Here is a 17,394-nt window from a genome sequence, read left to right on the forward strand (position 1 = left end):
AAACGATTTCTCCGTGAGATTGATCACAGAACGTCGAGAATTAAAATTAGAATTAGACACTGAGCTAAGGAAACGTTCAAACTTCACGGATGACGAGCATTTACGGATTGAAATTCCCAGTCAGACTGCGACCAAGAGGCACCGTCCACCCAACCTCAAGAAAATTCAGAAACATTAGACGCCATCACTAAATGAAGATGAAATAATTCCTTAGAAACAAAATCTAAGTGACGGCGAGTATAGTGGATCCTTTCATGAACAAGAGCTAAACCAGCACATTGCTTGATGCGATTGGTGGCAGGAGAATTAATATGATGCACAACCTTAGCAAACGTTGGAACCACACTATGATTTTGACACTTCAATAAAAACGATAACGCACATTCCAACCTTACTTCACTGCTGCGAAGTTTATCCAACCTCCAAAGGCAATGATACATTTCCTCCTCGTAGAGGAGACCTTAACTTTTCCCAGCGAATTGAATGTTCAAATAACTAATGGGTTTGCAGCCAGGTGACGTCGTCGACCACCACCGATATTTTGACAGGAGCACACCCTGCCATTCTCAAGGGACAACCGCAAGAAGAAAGCAATGTGCAAGGGAATTTAATACCTCGGTTCACAGAGGGAAAACAAGGAAGATACCACACACAGAACAAGTAACCACAGAGTCAACACACAACCAAAGATAACCAACATCAGAAATATCGATAGTGACTATTAATCAACAGGTGAGGTAGCATTAATTCTGTCCCTCTGTTTTTTGATGAGAGACAGAGCCGGATTCCAAGCAGCATTTAAACAAAATCCACCATCTCTGTTTATAAGGTTGCTTGATAGTTTGATTTCAACAGCTTCCTTAATAACACTATCCCAATAGCTGGACATGCAAGCCAGAATCTCAGTGTTGTTGTATTCCATACGATGACCGGTGTCAAGGCAATGTTTTGCAATAGCGGATTTGCTTGGCTGTTGTAGGCGCATGTGACGCTTATGTTCAATACACTGGTCTTGCACAGTCCTGATTGTCTGACCAATATATGACATGCCACAACTGCAAGAAATATGATAGACAATGCCACACTAGGTGGTTAAGTTGAAGAGGAACAAACATCTCTATAAAGGACCTTACAGAAGTAAAAAAAACAAGGGACAGAAGTTAAGCAGAGATTACCACCAGAATCACCTATCCCATTAAAGAGTTATAAATTTTTTTTTTAGTTCTCTGATGACTAAAGTGTTCATCTCCAGGCACCACTGTCTCTGTGGTCTCCATTCACCTTTTGCACTTCAATCACAGCACAGTAGATGAGAGCTGGCACACTACCAATTTCCTGCATTTGTGGATGTGAATCCTGTGATGTCACACAACTGATACAAGTTAGAATCTCAAGTGACATCACCCCGTTAGCAGCACCATATAATCAAGAGATAGTGGTGTAAGTTTCAGAGGTATTTTAATGCTTGCATTTGGGTTCTTTCCACTCTCGGTCAAACAACGTTTCAGTTCAGGTGACAAGGATTATTTTTGTTTGAATCGTTGCTTTAGAGTGGAACAGGGCTTTATTTATTGAGGAGCACGAAGTCTTACCTGCTTTATTACTCTGTGTACTTTTGTTTTATAAGACTACTTCATATAGAAGATGGGAAAGGGGGGGGGGGAACCTGTAATTGCACTTACAGCCTTGATCAGTCCTGGATGGCAACATAACTGCCTCAAACGGAGAAGCAACACCAATATCTGAAATGTTTTCACATCCTGTATATTATTCATGTGATTGTACATTGTAGCCAGCTCCTTGCTTACTCCAGTGTTTTCAACATTCAGAGCAGACTTTTTACCTAGAAAGAAAGAAATCAATTAGTTGTGTTGTTTATCTTACCAAATTTATATTGCATATTCTCTCAACCTTTCAAACACATTTCTGAATAGTAACATACAACTGACATTCTTGACTTCTCTATAACAAGTACTTCTTTGTATCTGAGATTCTCCTTTCTTTTCTCTCTTCACACCTGCAACAACTTTTGCTGTTTGTTTAAATAGCATTGTTTAATAATAGGTCTTTTGTTAATATTCGTATAATCTTTATTTTCCGTATGTTCAACCAACTGCTTAATTTAAACTGGTACATATTTCAGACAATACTGGCAGGATTTGTTGCACGTCTCCTGTGGATGGTAACAACATACCTACTTACTCGGGATACTATCAAGATGTTTTTAACAACAAAGGCTGCATGCACATACTACTCAAATCATATATGCCACATAGGGTTCATACTTATAAGCTGAGAGACATTAGGGCATATACAGAGGCATACAGGCAGAGAGACTATGAAAAATTGTTAATACTGATATGCACTATCTTACACCATGAACTGTACAGTGGCTTGTGGAGTACAGATGCATAGGTAGGTGGGTTCTTCTCAGTTCTTACATGTGAACTCTTAGTTTCAGAGATGTGATTTCAAGGAGGTCAAAATGTTGTTAACCTATGATGCAGTATATGGAAATATATTTAAGGTTGAAAACACTGCATCTCCATAATCATTATGAATTCAGTTGTTGTAAATAATTACACAACAGAACAGGAGACACTTAAACATTTATTGTTTGTAGAAATATAATAAACATGTAGTTACATTTATGTAAGCATTACTCTCACATTAAATATGGTAAAACAGTGTGAAAAGTGTATTTTTCTTCTCACATCTAAGATTTCAATTTTAGGCTGAATTTTACACATGATAACTATACAAAACACTACCATAAATTTCTATTGCATTCCATCTATTGTTTTTCTTTCATTGTAGCTGGTGTTAAGGCTTTCTAAAATTGATCAACTGAGTGCTGCAGATTAGCTGAACAGGGACTGTTTCATGAAAATTTTAGATTATGGCTTTACTGAGTTGACAGCAGTGATGTCGAGAATGGAATGCTCAATGAGGCTCTTCCACGGAATTTTATATTATGCCAGAACAATCGGAAAATCAAAGAGCAGGAGGCAAAGATTTGTGGTCTTCAGGCAGGATTAGCAAATGCAAAATTTGAATTATGACAGTTTGAATTTGTAAAAAGAGAAAGGGAACTGCGAAAAAGTGGCAATCAAAACAAGGACAGAGGAAACATTTTCTAGCAAATCCAAAATTCAGCTAAGCACTAGATTTTGCTGGCTACCAGGATTAGAGAAGGAAGAACCTCATACACATGTGAAGGAATCTAAAGCACAGCAAAATGATGCCAGCAAACTTACATTGTTGGAGGAGGGGGAAGGGGAAGAAAAGAAGAAGAAGAAGAAGAAGATGATGATGATTCTTCTGCAAGGTTGTAGTCATGGGAGAGGTTTAGGTCAATGGCTAAAAGAAACATTAGGTAGAGAGTAATTAATGGGATTAAAGTGTTTGAGGCTAGTAGGTGTTATAATGATACTGTATGTATGTATTAAACCGGGAACCTAGAAACAACGGAGAGGCTTCGACCCGCCATAGCCCTCAGTGGTTCACAACCCCACAACAGGCCACAGCACTCCACCCACCCCACACTGAACCCCGGGTTATTGTGTGGTTCGGCCCCCAGTGGACAGTGTAGGTGATGTATTTTACAAGCAACGTGCCGCCATTGAATTTCTCACTGCAGTTAAAGAAACTGTGTCAAATATACACAAACACTTGTGCAAAGTCTATGGAGCATCTGCTGTCAACAGAAGTACAGTTAGTCACTGGGTAAGGAGGGTGAGGTCATCAGAAGGTGATTCAGCGGAGCTCCACGATATGCAGCAGGCAGGGAGACCATTAACTTCTGTCACATTTGACATGTTGCAGCGAGCCAATGTTGTCATTCATGAGGACTGACCCATTACAACTCAGCAGTTGGTGCTGCATCTGTCAATTAGCAAAGGAAGTGTGAATGCAATTATCTGCACTCTTGGATATTCAAAACTGTGTGCAAGATGGAGCCTGCTGTGTCTAACGGTGGATCACAAATCCCACAGAAAAAACACTTGTTGAGATTTGGTATAACGTTTTGAAGCTTGCAATTATGGTCAAAAAAGAAAAAGGTGCCGAACAAAGTTGCTGTTGCCTTTAATTCACCGAACACAGGGTCAAATCATGACTGGAAAAGTTTGAAAATGTGTTTTAACAATAACAAAACGGCCTAAAAAGCATTCACAGACGACAAGTTGTACTATTTTAATATGAATTTTATGATTACTACGTTTCATCTTCATGTAATTACATGTGCTGCGTAAGCTGCAGCAAAAATGTTATTACAACTTTTCAAGGCTGAAATGCATATAAGTGGAGGCAGTAATTTCGTCAGGTCTATTGCTACAAAAGTGCACAGAAGCTAACTGCTGCCTTGAAGCTACAATTTATTCCTGTTTACAACCCTTACAATGACAACATAGCTTTCCATCCTAAACTCACATGTCGTGGTTTTAATATAGACTTTTTTAAATAAATTTGCTGCATAAAAATTAATTTATAATATTATTTATTACATTCTTGTTCATTTCTTTTTCTGATGCAGATTTAAACAATAGTGAAGGTCGCAGTTAAATCACATCAGTAAACAAGGATACTACTGACTCCAGATGAAAATATTGTTCTCCTGTTGTTTACAAAAACGAAAATAAAGACAAACAAACAAAGTTTTTATGTTGAGCTGGCAACAATGATAATGTAGATGTACAGCACACAATGCACAACTGTGATATAGAACTTAGTGTCAGAATTGCACAAAAAAAAAAAAAAAAAAAAAAAAAAAATTTTTAAATGTAAGATAGCAATTCTACAAAATAAGATTAGAGTGCCTTGAGCTTAAACATACAGTAAAAGAACAGTGCCTTCTCGTCCAACATGAAATGAGAATTGTAACACTGAAATTAGATACAAAAATTAAGGAACTGGAACTAGAAGAAATGGAATGAAAATCAGGGTTTCATACTGACACCTTAAAAATCTATTCCAATTTTGTACTTATTTTTGTGTAAGCAGACAGTTAGTAAATGCCACCCTCAATGCATTGTGACTCCTGTTATCACCGTTTTGCGTTGGTACTGGAATTTTTTCATAGATTATTTTCCTAATGAGCACAGTCTCATCCATTTCAGGTTCCTCATTGATGCACTGACACCTATTTTGCATTGTTTAAGCCAAATGCTGCAGTTATAGTAACTGTCAAGTGATTTAGTTTTGTTCTGAGTCCTAAATTTAACAACTTTGCATTCTGCACGTTAATAAACATTAAACATTAAACATTAAAACATAAAACATAAACATTAAAAAGAAGTGGCAAATCGGGCAGGTGGGAAGGGAACAGAACCAAACTGCGATCAGACCTGGAATTCCGGACTGCATTCCAGGCTGCAACCATTGAGCAACCACCTGATAACTACTGACTGACTTACATATGCTTCCTACTAGTTTTGCATCAACATGCATGTAGCTGTCATGGCAGTTTAAGTCTTGTATTGTAGTTAAAAATTCAATAGAAATTGTGTAGTTAATGCTATTCAAGCCTAGAGAACATTTTTGCAAGAGGTATTCAATTATTACTCGCTACTTTCAAAATTATTGTGCTTAAATTTTCTGTGCAAATATATCGAATATCCCTTTTTTACTCTGCTGCTAAGTGACTATAAAAAGCCTTAAATTGATCACATTAATTAAAGTCATCTCCAAAGAATTGTTACAAGGTCATTTATGTGCACTCGTTAAATATATACTCCATAATTTCCTTACTCTAACCTTACAGACAAAACAATCAGGCTTCTGCAGTGTGAAAGTGGCTTATTCACGTGTTTCCTTAAAATTTGTGTGTTAATAACAACCTCTTTATTATTTATTTTTTAATTTTCTATTTGTATAAAACAAAAGTGACATTTTGTAATGCCACTACGTTATGAATTGACAATTGCAGCTAAACTTGACTTGATCCACAAAATTTTACCAGTCAAAGACGATCCTAGTGCTTAGTGATATAATCTGTGATTAACATTTATACAACACAGATTTTTGAGTTCAGCTTGCACTGAGGTCATTTTCTGTGTTAATCTATGGTCAAACTGCTTGATACAATTGGCCCATAATGAAATAAAAATTAATCTCGCATCACTATCCAAAGTGATGAAGATGACTCTAAAAAGTAAAAGTTCATAAGGGGGTGGATAGTATCTCCAGTAAGGCACAATGTTGTGGTCCCACAATACGTAATGTTCTTAGTCACTTATCTAATGCATCAGTAATTCAGAATGCTTTCCAATATAGATTGAATATATAACTGAATATATATAGCAAGTGAAAGAGAGGAAGAGAGGCTTTTCCCTGTCACTCAGCCAAGATCAAGCCAGCAGCCCCTAATGCGTGTCTATGCAGAGCAGACAGGTTGTAAATAATGTAAAGTGAAATTAAATGTTTATATAATGTTACAACACCTGGCAAGACTATGAGACAGAGCATGATCCAATAATTAGTTTCCTCAAAAATCAAATTTTTTATGAAATTTCAGAAGTGCGTTACACTGAAGACAGAAAGTTATACTTTGGGATTTACATTGTCTTCTATGTAAAAACATACAGTACGCGTTTTTCTGGAGTACTTCTTAACATAACAATTGAATTATTAGGTAAAAACTGATTTTCAGACCGAAAAGTGTAAAAACAAGTTAGTTAATCTACCTCTTCTAATTAAGAGGCAATGCTAAGGTGACAGCACTTTAAGTAATGAATGTAATCATGGAGCTGTACCAACTCTCCAGAAACAGAAAGAAGAGAGACAGTTCAGAAGTCACAGTCTACACTCAGCTCCTTTTGAAAAATTCCAGAAGTCAGAGTTTAAGAGTTATCTATTTGAGAATTTTGTAGACCATAAACACAGCAGATTTGCTCAAAGAAAAATCAGGAACACTGGTAGTCTTCAGCTAACAACACTGTAAATGTTAGCACTTCTGCCCAGACTGGAAGCAATCTATCTGCAGGTGTTCCATTTGGCATCTGCACCGAGAGTATATTAAGACCAATCTCTTCACTCAGGATGTTATTCGATCATCAGTTGTAATGATGTGTCTTGCTCAGTTAAAGAATGTATAGTACCCTTGTTTTGAGGAGTGATTGAGGACATTTTTGAAAGAATAACTTCATTAACAGAAAGAAACTCATTTATAATTTCCCCGGTTGGATATCCATACAACTGCATAAAACCAAATTATCTCTTGTGACATTGTCTCCAATGTGCCTACACATTTCGTCCAAGATCGTGTCCTCTAAGCATCAGATGTTGCTTAAGATGACTGGCGTAATTGTATTTCAATTGAATTAGACATTGCGCTTATAATGTACAACTGTGTGTAAACAAACTTGCATTTTAGGTATTTTGCTTTTTGTGCAAACACTATGTTATAGGAAACTGGTTGACAAGGGGTACAGTTTATTCACCGCTTTAAAGATGAGCAGTTAATCGTATTTCATTTGCAGACAGGATGATAATGAACTTCGAGTGGAAGTCAGCTCTGAACTGTGTCGAACACTGAATATGATACGAAACCTTTAATTAATTGCACAATTATTTCTAATGCATGTGAACTATTACCGGAATATACTACTTTAATGACAGTATACTTTTATTTTTCATTGTAGTTCCTGACTCCTGGGAATTATATTTAGAGTGTTAGAACATTTTATTCAAGTTTTGGTGAGACGAGTTGTGGACTTGTGAACTGGATGTTATATAGGAGGCAGGTTCTCCATCACTCTCTGGCTCTTCGCACAAATAATTTCAAGCTCTTGTAAAAGGCAATGGCATTTAAAAATCACAAAACATGGAAATATTCAACAAAAATAACTAACTACAAACGTTATTAATTTTACCTATCGCCTCACATATGGTGCATCAGCCCGGAAAGTAAACGGGGTTTGAGGTTTTCGGGCACGGAAAGTAAACAGTCAGTCATCGGTATAGAAAGCAAAGACTTGGTAGGCACAAATAGAGTACTGCAACAGAACACATAGAGGCAAGATCCAATGAAAGGGACAGTTTTGTGTTAAGTTCACAAGAGTGAAGTCTGAACAGTGACTGATATCTACATCAACTTCGAACGTGATGGGAAGAAGGAAAAATGTTACTACATTGAGACCACCCACAGAACCGAATGCAGAGGAGAAGATGAGTGGGCATGGAGCTGCATGGGACAGGCTGCTGTGCACGCTCTGGTAGTTTGTGTAACACTACAGTGCAGCATGTTGCATCTGTTGACACGGCTTCCACTAGATGTCGGCAACTTTTGTGTTTCGTGCCAGACAAACAAACACACCCATTAGAGTTCCAAAATGATTTTGAAGATGTGTTGGTAAGTGGCTCACCTGGATGTGAAAAAATTTCTCATTAAAAATCATTTGTTGAGACATACTTTGTGTTAGCCAGCTGATGTTATGATATGATGTAAAACACTTTCAGAGTTCGAATTTGATTTCACAAGATAATATTGGTCCCATAATAAACAAACAATGTATTAACAGGATTTTGAAGTGGTAAAAAGTATATTCCTGGTCATAAGACTATCAAAGAATTCTCTGGGTTTCCCACTTGTCACATTTGACAGAAAGGAATCATTTCTGCACATAAAGATAATGGAGACAGATTCGCTGAATACCTGAAATGGGTAGAGAGAGTGGCTGTTAGCGAACAAGAAATGCACAATAATAAAAGGCTCCCTGATAGAAACGTAAACAACCAAATTAACAGGGTGGTAATGTGAATGTTAGAAGCTTAGAAGTTCAAAATACAAATTCTAATTATCATGAATGAGGTGGAGGAAGAGGAGGTCGGCAGCCACCACATTTTCAAAATAGTGAGGAAGACAGACATGTAGGAAATGTACCACTAAGACAGAAAAGAGACCAGAATGTGTTCTGATCTGAATATATGATTAATGAAAGTAATAGGCCCCATGAGAGAAACTAATTCCCATCCACGAGGAAACTGGTGTTCACCAGGTGGAGTCAATAACACAATAATAAAGCCAATAATTGACAAATAGATGGAAATAGCAAACCAACATACACAGGCGATAACAGGGATGATGCTTCAATAGCAACTGAAGTCCGTTTCATGAAGGAATGTGGCCCTATTTTCAGCCGTTTTGCACATCCCCCTCAATTAACTGCTGGCAGCCAATAAGACTCTTTCTCTTTCTAAGTGGCTAGACATGAATTACAGCCAGATGGCAAGTACCTCTCTCCTACACGCTATAATGTTGCCATACTTTGCAACAACCAAATTATTCATCCGCCGTTGGTGGTGTTTTTTTTTTTTTAAGTATAGCTGTGAATGTGTATCTGTAGATGTGTTATCAAGGTCAGGTGTAGGCAATTAACATCAAGTGCTCCACAAGCAGACAAGGGGGGGGGGGGGGGGGGGGGGGTTATTTACTGCATTTATAACTTTTTCTAATGTGAATTTGAAAGTGGGACTTCTACTGTTGGCATCTTAAGACACAAGAACAGACTGCAGAAGCTTGTGGTGTCAGCAAGATAATTGTAAACGGAAGTGTCAGAGCTGTAGAAACCTTGGGAAAAATTGGTTTCGTATCACTTGGAAAGTATTGAAACCACAGGAAACCTGCCACAAAAATGGAGTGTTTTGACAATGGTGCTTTAAAGGGCTCCGTGTCAATGGTGAATACCTGAGATCACATAAACTTGTTACAATTATGCATGAGAAAATGCATAATGCACAGTGATTACATTTAACTAGAGTCAAACACACCAATATACACGTCTTATACACATTTTTAAAAATTCGAAGGAGTAGAAGCAGTTCTCAAGCAAATATGATGACTTTAGTTTGTGCCTGAAGTTAATTCTGTTGTGTATAACATTTTTTCTTACACAGTAGTACAGTCCAAATTAAAATAAATGACAATTATTACAAGCATTTTCAATGACCTTGTCGTTAGACAACTGTCATTTTGAGAAAAATTGTAGCTGATTTCTTCACAAAGCAATTTCAGCTGTTTTTGCCTTCCGACATCATGTAAACTAAAGCTGGGGAGCAGTGGACGGAAGGTTGTCTAAACGTGAAGTAAGATTTCCCTCATGACAACTGATCGAAATTGGTTTTAAAAGTTATTATTCTCCTCATAGATTTGAACATAAAATAAAATGTACCAGTGAAAAATGAATGGGATTGTTGTGCGCAGCAACACAATTCCGCAATGTGGACTTTGTTTGCCCGCTCTCTGCTGCCATGCGTGTGCAAACCTCATCCCCTCCATCCTCCCCTATCACTCTGCTTCTACGCACGGAAGCACCTTTCTACGTGATACAGGCTATCCCAGTGCTGATAATTTGTTCAAGCACACTGATCATCACCTTCACTGTGTTTTGGAGACACTACAAAAAGTGGCATAAGCTTGAAAAACAAAACACTACAGATAACAGGGAAAAGCTAAATAACTTAATTATACCACGTGGTAATGGAGGTGAAGTAAATGCTTACATTTATGATGATAAAGGAAATCAGGGAGTAGCAAGAATAATAAGGGTTGTAAACCTATTAGCTGTTCTAACTTTCCAAAAGAAGTAGAAGCAGACAATAATTTATGTAGCAGTGATGTGAAGGAACACAGCTGGTCAAAAAATTTAGTTGTTGTGCAACAAATGAAAGTGAAAAAAGTTGTCAAATGTTCTGATTTGAAATTGGTGGGCAAGGTAGGAAAGGCTGCTGAAAATGTGAGTACTGATAACCTGTGAATCTAAGTACAAATGAAATTGCAACTGAAAGAGACTATTTTAGCTAGAGGCAGACTGAGAAAGATTTGCTTGACGAATATCATGAGGCAACTGTACAAAGTAAAATAAGCCACCCTATAACAGAATTCAATATTTCAGGCTTGATAGTGTGCTGTCTTCTTGATAGTAGCAGTGAAGCAAGAGCATTGTCCAAAGCATTCTTTGATTCTGTTCCTAACAGGGATAAGTTAACTGTAATGAGATAATCTAGTTTATGAACAGTAGGTGTTATTGGAAAAGTACTATACTAGTAAAGCAAGAAGCTTTGATACAATACATATATGGGAAGTAATTATAGATCATCCTCATTTAATTGTCTCAGGTATAAGTGTGAATATGTTAATTGGCACTAATTTCTTATCAAACTACCAAGAAAAGATTGATTTTTATCAGAGTCAATCAGTGTTAACTTTGTCAAATTCTGATGTAATTACAGTGCCATTATGGCGATGGAACATATGGGATACTTGGAGGACAATACCAACTTCAATGGAAATATGCAGGAGGCTAAAAAGGAAGAAAACTGTATTCCATAGGAGATAGAGGCTAAAATACAGTCAATCAAACAAATTTACAGTGAGCTTGGGGCAAAATAAAGGAAAGTATTAACCAATCATTGCACTGGATTTTTGAATAAGCCTGGTAAAAGCTACGAGTGTCATTTAAATGTAAAACCTGGGCAAATATTTTTCAAAAAACCATACCAGATACTGCTAGACAAAAAGCAGTCAATGCATGCTAGATCTGCTTGGGGGGAGGGGGGAGTGACTGAACAAGTTATTAGTAATTGAATAATTCCCTTGTTGCAGTACCTAAGCATGACAAAAGTGTCAGTTTGGTATTGGATGGCCATACTGGTTACATGTAATTGTAATGACAGACACAGCGACTGACCTCAAAATATGGGCAAGTTACTACGTTAACGACCTTGAACGACTAGGATATTCATATTCATATGTACATTAGTATGTTCTGCAGAAATGATTAGCATTACAGTCACCTCAGTTCAGGATGTGTCCTGTTGCCTAGTGGGCACAGGGTCTGCCATGGGCCCTGATAACGTGTTCCATGCATCATGGTGTCAACACGTATAAGAATTGAATTGCACCATGTAGTAAAGCCAGCCATGCTGCATTCACCTGGTTCCAAAGTTCATCTGTGGTCACAGCGCTGCACGAGTCATTTCACTATATCCTACATATTTTCAATGAGTCTTTTTGATGGTGACAAATCTGGTGATCTGGCAGGCCAGGGCAAAAGGCTGACAGCTGCAACACCAAGAAAGCACGTCTTCACGCCGCAACATGTGGTTGTGCATTGTCTTGCTGAAAAATGGCATCTGGGGTGTCATGCAAAAAGGATGTGGCTATGGGTTGCAGGACATCATTCACATAGGTCCACTGGTCACAATACCCTGGACAAGCACCAACTGGGATTTGTGGTTGTGCCCAAGAGCACCCCACACCATAAAGCCTTGATTTAGTGCTGTATGCCTTGTGCAAATGCAGTCACTGGATGCCGCTCCTCATCTGTGGCGAAGAACAGTGTGGTCATAATTTTCAAACTGGATTCATCCGAAAACACTATCTGATGGCATTCCTGTCCCCGGTGATATCATTCCATACACCATTCCCTCTAGCACTTTTCTGCACATTTATCAAAGGTAGGCAGAGAAGCAGATGACCCACATGTAACCCATGCCAAAATAAACGGCGATAAACTGTCAGCCCTGATAAAGTATGATACGGTGCAATGTTCCACTGTTGCACCACGGACGAGGACGACGCAGATCTGTCCTGCACTGCCATTCGGATGAGGTGTCAATCTTCTCTGAGGTGATGTAGGTGGTACAACCTGACTTACCTTGTCATGTTTTATGGCGTTCCATAAACCGTTCTGCACATGCCTGTTGCACTGCCAAACACTTTGTTCCATATGACCAGCAGTTTCCTGGATGGATGCTTCACATTTTCTTAAGCCAATAATGTGCCCTCTTTGAAACTCACTGACTGATGGTATTGTTTGTGCATACATTTGCGAGGCATCTTGCATATTTGTTCATGTCCCACCAGTCCATTATCTTTGGTTTATAGTGCCAACGAGAGCAACAAGCACATTTTACAGGTACGTGGTGTTGCATCATGATATCAATGTTGACCTTGAACCCTCGAACACACAATATTTTATACATAATCATTATGTACACAATATCACACATGATAACATTTTACATTTCATAGCCATATACTTTTCTTCTACATGATTATATACATTTTTTTTTTCAATTACAATTCTTTGTAATCTCTTAAACAGGCTTCTGCTTACAGTCTTTCTACTGTTTCCTTACTCTATTCTGTTTAGACGTGAGCATTTGTTCATGATTTAGTAAGCTTGACTAGTATTTAGGAATCGTGAGACTTTTTCTTTATTTCCAATCATAAACTTCAGGTGTTCATGACACTTTATTATTCTATTTTCTGTTCTCATTCTTTGTACTAGTTTGTAGCTTGTAGTCTGGAGGAACTATGGGTGAAATGAAAGTGTCCTTTTGACACTCATTTATTTATATGAAACATAATAATGCTAGTTTTGTATAGAATTCATACTTTCCAGAATAATTCCTATAAAATGTGTGACTTCTGTCACGATACTGTCCCTTTAGCCTAGGATTAGTACCTATACCTTGCTTGTGGGTTAACATGAGAGCACTTCCTCCTTCCATTATGGTAGGTATGTCCCTTTATAAAACATTCCCATTTTTAGGCCACAGGTCGTCCTCTCTCCACGTATGTATGCCTACCCTTTATACTTAGTAAATGCTGGGTATGCCCCCTCATTCTGCACTCTGTCTGAGTAGGCCTCACAGTTTACTACCCTAGTATACGTTTCTACGTATACTCTAATTAAGTGTTGTTTGGTAAAGCTACAAATCTACTCTGCACTTCGCATTCACTTCTTAATATATGATTTAATCCCTAGAGTCCTCCTCTACTTCTCAACTTCTATACTCTTTGTAGATACTATGTCTACCTATAATTCAAGTCCTATTATCCTACTATTCATTAATTTCACAGTATTTATTATACTGACTTATCTCATAGTTCTTAAATGTATAAAGGGTGGTCCATTGATCGTAACCGGGCCAAATATCTCACGAAATAAGCGTCAAATGAAAAAACTACAAAGAACGAAACTTGTCTAGCTTGAAGGGGGAAAACCAGATGGTGCTGTGATTGGCCTGCTAGATGGTGCTGCCATAGGTCAAACGGATATCAACTGAGTTTTTTTTAAATAGGAAACCCCATTTTTTATTACATATTTGTGTAGTACATAAAGAAATATAAATGTTTTAGTTGGACCACTTTTTTCGCTTTGTGATAGATGGCACTGCAATAGTCACAAACATATGGCTCACAATTGTAGATGAACAGTTGGTAACAGGTAGGTTTTTTAAATTAAAATACAGAACATAGGTACGTTTGAACATTTTATTTCGGTTGTTACAATGTGATACGTGTACCTTCGTGACCTTCTCATTTCTGAGAACACATGCTGTTACAGTGTGATTACCTGTAAGTACCACATTAATGCAATAAATGCTCAAAATTGTGTCCATCAACCTCAATGCATTTGGCAATACGTGTATCGACATTCCTCTCAACAGTGAGTAGTTCGCCTTCCGTAATGTTTGCACATGAACTGACAATGCGCCGACGCATGTTGTCAGGTGTTGTCGGTGGATCACGATAGCAAATATTCTTCAACTTTCCCCACAGAAAGAAATCCGAGGACGTCAGATCCGGTGAACGTGCAGGCCATGGTATGGTGCTTCGATGACCAATCCACCTGTCATGAAATATGCTATTCAACCCACTTCAACCGCATGCGAGCTATGTGCCGAACATCCATCATGTTGGAAGTACATCGCCATTCTGTCATGCAGTGAAACATCTTGTAGTAACATCGGTAGAACATTATGTATAAATCAGCATACATTGCACCATTTTGATTGCCATCGATAAAATGGGGACCAATTATCCTTCCTCCCATAACGCCACACCATACATTAACCCACCAAGGTCGCTGATGTTCCACTTGTCGCAGCCATCGTGGATTTTCTGTTGCCCAATAGTGCATATTATGCCGGTTTACATTACCGTTGTTGGTGAATGACGCTTCATCGCTAAATAGAATGCCTGCAAAAAATCTGTCATTGTCCCGTAATTTCTCTTGTGCCCAGTGGCTGTACATGACGTTCAAAGTCATTGCCATGCAATTCCTGGTGAATAGAAGTATGGTGTGGGTGCAATCGATGTTGATGTAGCATTCTCAATGCCGACGTTTTTGAGATTCCCGATTCTCGCGCAATTTGTCTGCTACTGATGTGCGGATTAGCCACGACAGCAGTTAAAACACCTACTTGGGCATCATCATTTGTTACAGGTCATGGTTGATGTTTCGCATGTGGCTAAACACTTCCTGTTTCCTTAAATAATGTAACTATCCGGCAAACGGTCTGGACACTTGGATTATGTTGTCCAGGATACCGAGCATCATACATAGCCCACACCCATTGGGCATTTTGATCACAATAGCCATACATCAACACGATATCAACCTTTTCCGCAATTGGTAATCAGTCCATTTTAACACAGGTAATGTATCACGAAGCAAATACCGCCCATACTGGCGGAATGTTATGTGATACCACGTACTTATATGTTTGTGACTATTACAGCACCATCAATCACAAAGCGAAAAAAGTGGTCCAATTAAAACATTCATATTTCTTTACATACTACACGAATATGTAATAAAAAATAGAAGTAAATGAATATGAAAAGAGGGAAAAAATAGATAGGTCCTCAAATGAGAAGTAAGAAAGGAAACAAATAGAAATGTTGCTAAGATCTAAGAAGAGAAAGAACATAGCCCCAAAGAGAGGAAATCCTTTCCACCCTCCTCCCCCAGCATCCCTACTTCGTAGGTACTTGAGTGAGAAGCTGGAGGAGGTTTGGTGTTAAATCGTCTCCTACAGAATGGGCATTCTCACCTTCACCCTTCAGGTCCCCGAAAAAATCTTAGCAACCCTATGGAAACAGCAAATGGTGAAGAATCAGGCACACTTGTTTGTGAGGGTTGTTTGAAAGGTGTGGTGTGTGTTTTGTGTTAGTCATGATTTGTGTGTTCTCGTAAACCACGCTGTTATCCACAATAGCCACCCATTTCCACAACTGATACAAACCCTCCCATCTACATCACATCTCATAAAAGGTATGAAATATTTTAGGCAAAATAGATAGTATATCCACTATAGTACAATAATTATTTAAATTAGTCACAAAATATTATGTTTTCCATAAATATAATATTCCATTCAGTTTATTTTGTCTAGAGATCACCTTTCATCTGTGGTTCTCTTAAGCCTGTCCCTAGGTTATAGTCATATCCCATTTCCTAGGAATCAGATTATAGGATAGTTTAAGAATTCAGAAGTAGGTGACAGAGTAGTTTAAGATTTGAAGGGATTGGTGCAGAAAAGCTACTTTGGAAGAAACAACGAAAACAACTCGGGATCCGATGATTGTCACTCTGCCTGTTAACTCAGAATGTTAATGTCCCTGGGTGATAGATGACTCGGCCCGGGTCCCATGGATCTGATATTAACTTCACTTGAGCATGTGTAGACCAGTACTTCTCATTAAATTTTGTTTGAATGACTCCCCACTGAGAAAAGTTCTCAATATTTACAGTAACCCATTCTGAGGCTTCCCCTGAAAGGTACCCCACAGCAAATTCAATTTTCTTAGAATCTTCCTAGTTCTTTGGCAAAGCTTGATTGAATTTATTCAAAAAATGAGTTGGATGTACACCCCCGTCTGGCTTAAACTTGAAGAATTGTCTCGATAATCCCGAATTCGCTCCCCATTGTAAGACAGTAACTACTTCACTAGTTAACACAACATTAGGTGAAGTTGTGCATTTTTCCACTTTGTCCTAGATAAGTTTGAATTTTTTCCAAAAGTTATCTACAACTTTTCGTGTATCTGAAAGGTTCGGAAGAAACAGTAGGCGATATGTTCCCGGAGGTTACTCTCGCGGCAACTTTTCCACCTATCATTTTCTCCACTTGTTCCTTCAAACTACTTACATTTATAATGTATGAGTTTGCTAGTTTCTCTTTGAAGTTTCTTTCTACTTTATCTACTCGTGTATTAACGCCTGGAATTTGCAATTGGATTACTGGCATTAACTTATCTTGCTTGTCGATGCACTCTTTTAAAGCATGCAACCCCTGCTTTCCAGCATCAAACTTAACATTACATACGTTTTCAAATGATACTAATCAATATCAATTTCTAATTTCTTTGTCAAACCACGGATTTGATCATTCTGTTTCTGACTAAAGTCAGTGAGCAGTTGATTTACATGGAGGTTTAAAGAGTTAGTTACTTCATTCTTTAATTCTAATTTCAAATCCTCTACTTTAGTATTTAAATCATTAAATTCAGTCTTTAAAGTCCCCATGCTTTTGCATAAACTACTAAATTCTTTGTTTTGCGATTTTACTTTGGCATTTAGCAAATTTAACTGAGAATTT

General features: G+C 38.0%; 1 protein-coding gene across 1 annotated transcript in view; it reads right to left on the reverse strand.

The window, feature by feature from the left end:
• LOC124544808 (transcription termination factor 2) overlaps positions 1-17,394 on the reverse strand; it is a 317,601-nt gene that overhangs the window by 59,555 nt on the left and 240,652 nt on the right. The window contains exon 14 of the mRNA XM_047123494.1: positions 1,683-1,843. Coding sequence (XP_046979450.1) covers positions 1,683-1,843 — 161 coding nt within the window. The remainder of the gene's footprint in view (positions 1-1,682; positions 1,844-17,394) is intronic.

Source organism: Schistocerca americana, chromosome 8 (genome assembly GCF_021461395.2).
Source record: "Schistocerca americana isolate TAMUIC-IGC-003095 chromosome 8, iqSchAmer2.1, whole genome shotgun sequence".
In the NCBI taxonomy this organism is placed as follows: domain Eukaryota; kingdom Metazoa; phylum Arthropoda; class Insecta; order Orthoptera; family Acrididae; genus Schistocerca; species Schistocerca americana.